The sequence below is a fragment of the Tupaia chinensis genome, unplaced genomic scaffold (assembly GCF_000334495.1).
Source record: "Tupaia chinensis unplaced genomic scaffold, TupChi_1.0 Scaffold000273_1, whole genome shotgun sequence".
Classification (NCBI taxonomy): Eukaryota; Metazoa; Chordata; class Mammalia; order Scandentia; family Tupaiidae; genus Tupaia; species Tupaia belangeri.
In genome coordinates this window covers 2,494,645-2,500,285 of record NW_006159755.1, presented here as the reverse complement: position 1 = coordinate 2,500,285, position 5,641 = coordinate 2,494,645, and the positions used below count along the sequence as shown (strand labels likewise).

The 5,641-nt window shown below is 56.3% G+C and overlaps 1 protein-coding gene across 1 annotated transcript in view; it reads left to right on the top strand.

Moving 5' to 3' along the window:
• LTBP3 (latent transforming growth factor beta binding protein 3) overlaps nucleotides 1-5,641 on the top strand; it is a 17,861-nt gene that overhangs the window by 9,097 nt on the left and 3,123 nt on the right. Inside the window, exons 14-23 of the mRNA XM_006149943.3 lie at nucleotides 19-46; nucleotides 174-302; nucleotides 546-668; nucleotides 901-1,023; nucleotides 2,994-3,116; nucleotides 3,312-3,431; nucleotides 4,353-4,481; nucleotides 4,743-4,910; nucleotides 5,093-5,176; nucleotides 5,446-5,635. Of these exons, the coding sequence (XP_006150005.1) occupies nucleotides 19-46; nucleotides 174-302; nucleotides 546-668; nucleotides 901-1,023; nucleotides 2,994-3,116; nucleotides 3,312-3,431; nucleotides 4,353-4,481; nucleotides 4,743-4,910; nucleotides 5,093-5,176; nucleotides 5,446-5,635 (1,217 nt within the window). The remainder of the gene's footprint in view (nucleotides 1-18; nucleotides 47-173; nucleotides 303-545; nucleotides 669-900; nucleotides 1,024-2,993; nucleotides 3,117-3,311; nucleotides 3,432-4,352; nucleotides 4,482-4,742; nucleotides 4,911-5,092; nucleotides 5,177-5,445; nucleotides 5,636-5,641) is intronic.

Sequence of the window (5,641 nt, the reverse complement as noted above, 5' to 3'; positions counted from 1 at the left end):
CGCGGCTACCGCCTGCATGTGGGCGCTGGGGGGCGCTCATGCGTGGGTGAGAGCCGCCGCCAGGGCCAGGGGCGGCGCTGGGCAAATTGGGTGGAGACGGCTCTCCCCTAGACTCTGTGTAACCTCCGCTCCCGCCCCCTGAATCCTCCTCGCGCTCCTTTTCTCCCGCTCAGACCTGAACGAGTGTGCCAAGCCGCACCTGTGCGGCGACGGGGGCTTCTGCATCAACTTTCCTGGTCACTACAAGTGCAACTGCTACCCGGGCTACCGGCTCAAAGCCTCCCGGCCGCCCGTATGCGAAGGTGGGGGACCCCATCCAGACCAACTGGGTATTAGAGTTCACCGACCTGGGGTGGTGGATCGAGGTTGGGGGGGTCTGCACTCCTATCTCTGCTTATGTCTGAGCCTCTTAGAAGCTGGTGTCCGGGAGCCCAGAGAGATTCACTTTGTTGCTTTATGGCGGAGGAGGCCCTGCTGAGGACCTTGAGCCCCAGATTAGCTACGTTGTCCCCAAGCACAACCTTTTCCTTCTCCCTCTCGTGCAGACATCGACGAATGCCGGGATCCTAGCTCCTGCCCGGATGGCAAATGCGAAAACAAACCCGGGAGCTTCAAGTGCATCGCCTGTCAGCCCGGCTACCGCAGTCAAGGGGGCGGGGCCTGCCGCGGTGAGGGCGGGACCTCGAAACTAATGGGAGTGGCCTGTTAGACTAGAAGGCGGGGCCTCGTTCGCCCATCCTGGCTCCAAATGGGGCGGGGGCGGCAGCGGTGGGAGATGTCTCCTGGGCGGTGGCTTCCCCACCCACTCCTCACTTGCGATGCCGGAAGATGACCAACAGCAGGCATTGCGCAGTGCTGTAGGGTGTGGGCAGAGTCCTAGTGAAGCTCTCCCTATTGCAGATGTGAACGAGTGCGCTGAGGGCAGCCCCTGCTCGCCCGGCTGGTGCGAGAACCTCCCCGGCTCCTTCCGCTGCACGTGCGCCCAGGGTTACGCACCTGCGCCTGACGGCCGCAGTTGTCTGGGTGAGCTCCAGTACCCTCCTCCACCCGCATTCCACCCACCGCTCAAGCGCTAAGCCAGGGAGAGGGTCGCTCTGTAAAACGAGAGGGTGGAGTGTGGCTCACTCATACCCAGCTCCCTGAGCCTGTCACTCATTTTCTCCGCGAACCTTGCAGAGAAAGAGACCACCAGAATTTCCTTTAGGAAAGATCTTAGGAGACAGGGTTTCAAACTGCGTTTGCGAAGCATGTTACTAAGTTTTGCAGAAAGAAATCAAGGAAAGGGATATGTTATTAGTCTCCCCTGCACTAATGTTTGTTATGCAGCACAAGACCTGCTTAGGGTAGATGGGATTCAGGAAAACGGGAAAATAAGACGCAGGCTGTCCAGTGCAGCACCATGGGCTTGGATGGAGCCAGTGCTCCCTGGAAACACCAGTGGGACTGGAGGGAGAGGTCTGAGTTGTCTGAAAGCATCAATAGGGACTAGCAGAGTGAAGAAGGATGAGAGGGAACAGCATGCCAGGCAGGGGCTCAGCATGGCTGACTCAGAGGTGAGGAGTGAGTGACTAAGGGATGGGGGGTAAGGCTGACTGGAGAGGGGCAGGTCCCCATCCCTCTGTCCTCGGAGGGGCCCCTAATCTCTGCCAGGAGGTTGAATTTTATCCTGAAGGTGTCAGGAAACCTGAAGCATTCTAAGGGGAAGAGTGACAAGATTCACCATTTATGGTAGAAAGCCCCTGCTGCTGAGTGTGGACAGTGGCTGGAGCTTTTTGGAAGAGACTTCAGACTGAGGGGGTTGGGGGATGAGCTGAGAATAGTGGCTTCAGGATGGCCATGAGATGATGTAATATTAGAGAAGTATTAGACCAGGCCTAGCCATGGTAGTGTTCACTATCTGCCTCTGCTGGTTGGAGGTGGAGGCCACATGGGAGGCTGGAGTTTGATCCCTGGGTCATGCTAAGAGCCTCATAATGTAGTGTGTGTTTGTAGTCCCAGCAGCTCCAGAGGCGGAGGCAGGGGGATTGCAACACAGTGAGTTACCCTATAAAGAGAAAGAGAGAGAAAGAACGAACAAGTGCTCTGGGCTTGTTCACTGGGTGGCTAGGTGAAGGAGTAGGGTGATGGACCCTGGCATTTCCAGTTCAGGTGACTCAGTGGTACTGCTCACTGAGATAGGGTCCTCAGGGTGGGCACGTTTGGGAGAAAGGAGGCTGAGCTCCACATTGGACAAATTGAATGGGCTAAAGGTACAGTAGAGGGTATGCTGAGAGTGGGCTGAGAGTCTTGGGCCAGATGAGCCTGGCTGGAATCGTGGACTGTGGGGGCTCTGGAGTCTGAGAGTAGGCCTGCTCAGCCAAGGATGGTGGGTCAGGAAAGGGGAGCATCTGGCAGAACCTTGTGGACACTGCCACATTAGGGCAGGAGAGGGAGGAGGAACAGGAGGAGATAGGGGAGAATGGTAGATGACGAGAGGAGGAATGAGGGACCTGTGGAGCACCATCTGAGAAGCTGGGGAGGAGAGACTTCCAGGAAGGGAGAGAACTGCTAAGTGCAGTAGGAGGTTCTTGTAAAATAAGAACTGGCGAGCCCAGAAGGTTGCCGATGGCCTTGGCTGGGTAGCATCTATGGCATGGTAGGAGCAGAGGGAGCGAGTGAGGAAGAAGACCTGGGGTTGCAAAGGTGGGATGTGAGGATATAGGTTGCAGAGGAGGTGCCGGGAAAGTGGGCAGGGGTGACAGGAGCAGTAGGGGCCAGGAGGTGATGGAGAAAGGATCCTGGGCAACTGGCTGTGGGCAGGACGAGGGACAGCTCTTGCTCTAAGGGAAGCAAGAGGGGAAGGATGTGGACAATGGTTTTCAGAAGCATTTTCTCCTACCCACACCCTTAATTCTCTCATTAAGCAGTGAAGAGTTTGCATTGAGTGGGAATTGAATAGTAGGGGCCCCAGAATACCCCCAACCTGGCCCTCTAACATCCCCTGTACTTTGCAGATGTGGATGAGTGTGAGGCTGGGGACGTGTGTGACAACGGCATCTGCACCAACACACCAGGCTCTTTCCAGTGTCAGTGCCTCTCTGGCTACCATCTGACAAGGGATCGGAGCCGCTGTGAGGGTAAGGGGTCCTAGATCCTGGGCGCTGACCTGTTCCTCCCTACTCCAGGCCCCCGCTGCCCAGGTCTAGTCCCCATCCAGATCCTGGATAAGGACATGGGACTAAACCAGGGCTCTGCGGGTGAAGCTTGCGCAGCCTCAGGCTTGGCGGGGGAGGTCAACCACTAAGATTCTCCATCCTCTCGATCCCCTGTAGACATTGATGAGTGTGACTTCCCTGCAGCCTGCATTGGGGGTGATTGTATCAACACCAATGGCTCCTACCGATGTCTCTGCCCCCAAGGGCATCGACTAGTGGGTGGCCGGAAGTGCCAAGGTATGGAGCATTGGCCAAGGGGTCCTGAGGGGAGTGGCAGGGAGCACATCAGCCTGTCTTTCCGTCCATCCACCACTCTTTCATTCTTTCACCCGGAATAACAACAGTAATAATGGCAGCACTTCTGTGGTGCTTATATGTACCAGTTTGTTAAGGTCTTTACAGATAATCGCGTATTAATCTAACTTATCAACCCAGCCATACACGCATTCATTCAACAAGTGTTTACTGAGCACTGGGCTCAGTATTTGCAGGTTCTGTGCTACAGAGTAAGTATTCAGCAGTGACCTGGGGCTCCTGGCTGGGGAAGCAAGATGTAGATTCATTCTCACAGTTCCAGGTGCGGGGTGTCAGGAAAGGTCTGGACTAGTATTTAACTGCAATGAGACAGTGACCATTGGACTAAGACTGGAAGCATAAGTAGAGATTCTCTAAACAGAGACAGATGTGGAATTGTATTCCAGGCCTGAAAATAGAATTTACAAAGTTAGAGATCTGGGAGGAACTAGTGTGTTTTCAGAGAGTAGGCACCTGCGCCCCGAGCAGAGTTAGAGGGGTGCGGTGAGAGTGAAAGGTGATGAGACTTAATGGTATTGGGAGACCAAACTGAAAATCCTCAAATGCCCAGCTGAGAGTTAGCACACCCTTCTATTGTCAGTTGGGACCAAGGTTTTAGAAAGAATGACAACACGGAAAATGCACACAACCTACCCCGGCGCAGGCAATCATGAGTGGACATCCTGGGTGTGTACTTTGTTAACCGAGGTAGCCGGGCACTCGTGTGTGTGTGTGTGTGTGTGTGTGTGTTGAAATCACAGTGGAACTTCACATTCTGAACCTTTGTGAGGCCTTTGGGGCACATCCCCAGGCTTCCCTCTGGCCACGCCTGTGCCTGCTGCCTGCTCCCCTTGCTCCCTGCAGACATAGATGAGTGCAGTCAGGACCCTGGCCTGTGCCTTCCCCACGGGGCCTGTGAGAACCTGCAAGGCTCCTATGTTTGTGTCTGCGATGAGGGCTTCACACCCACCCAGGACCAGCGTGGCTGTGAGGGTGAGTGTCCGCCTGGCTCCCTCCCCGGAATAGACAGTGCCTGAGCTGCAGCTGGGGTTCCGAGTTGTGTCCTGGTCTTACCTTTTCTAATCTGGGGAACAGAAAGAAATCTCATTCGCCTGGTGGGGTCAGACCTGGAAAGGAGTCTGGCTTTCACCTGGAGCTGAGAAAGTGGGTGGTAAGGAGCGGGGTTGGTGGGCAGGGTAGACAGGGCAAAGGCAGCCTGTCTATGACCCTGAGCTGCCTTCCCCCCACCCTCAGAAGTGGAGCAGCCCCACCACAAGAAGGAGTGCTACCTTAACTTCGACGACACAGTGTTCTGCGACAGTGTATTGGCCACCAATGTCACCCAGCAAGAATGCTGCTGTTCGCTGGGGGCTGGCTGGGGGGACCACTGCGAAATCTACCCCTGCCCAGTCTACAGCTCAGGTCAGGAGCCCAGCAGACCCCTCCCAGAACCTTTCTTCATCTTATATTTCCCCAATGGAGGAAAAGGGCTTCCCCCTTGGGCAGCTGGAAAATGAGGCTGCGTGCTCGACCAGAGCTTGACGTCCAGCACGTGCGTGCTCAGCCTTCCTCTTACCCTCCCCACTGCCGCTCCCTCCCTGCAGCTGAGTTCCACAGCCTGTGCCCGGATGGAAAAGGTTACACCCAGGACAACAACATTGTCAACTATGGCATCCCAGCCCACCGTGGTAAGCCCCAATACAACTTCAGACACCGGCCCCGTCTCTTAAATTCGCTTCGCCGGGTTCGAACCGCTGCAGGTTTGGTCAGTCGCTGGCACCTGGCCCTGCTCCTTCCTGGTCTGCCCCGCCCGTCCAGTAGGCCCCGCCCTGTCACTCTTAAGTCCCAGCCGGGAATAGCCCCTAGGGTCGGGCTGGGTTTACTTCGCTCCGAACAGCTAGGGTGGAGCGGCCACGTAAGTAGACGCGGCTGGGCGCCCGCGGTTTACCATTCACAGACATCGACGAGTGCGTGCTGTTCGGAGCGGAGATCTGCAAGGAGGGCAAGTGCGTGAACACGCAGCCCGGCTACGAGTGCTACTGCAAGCAGGGCTTCTATTACGACGGGAACCTGCTGGAGTGCGTGGGTGAGCGCCGCCCGTGCCCTGAGGCCGTGGGGAAGCGGCGGGAGACATGCGCAACCACCCCGCCTCC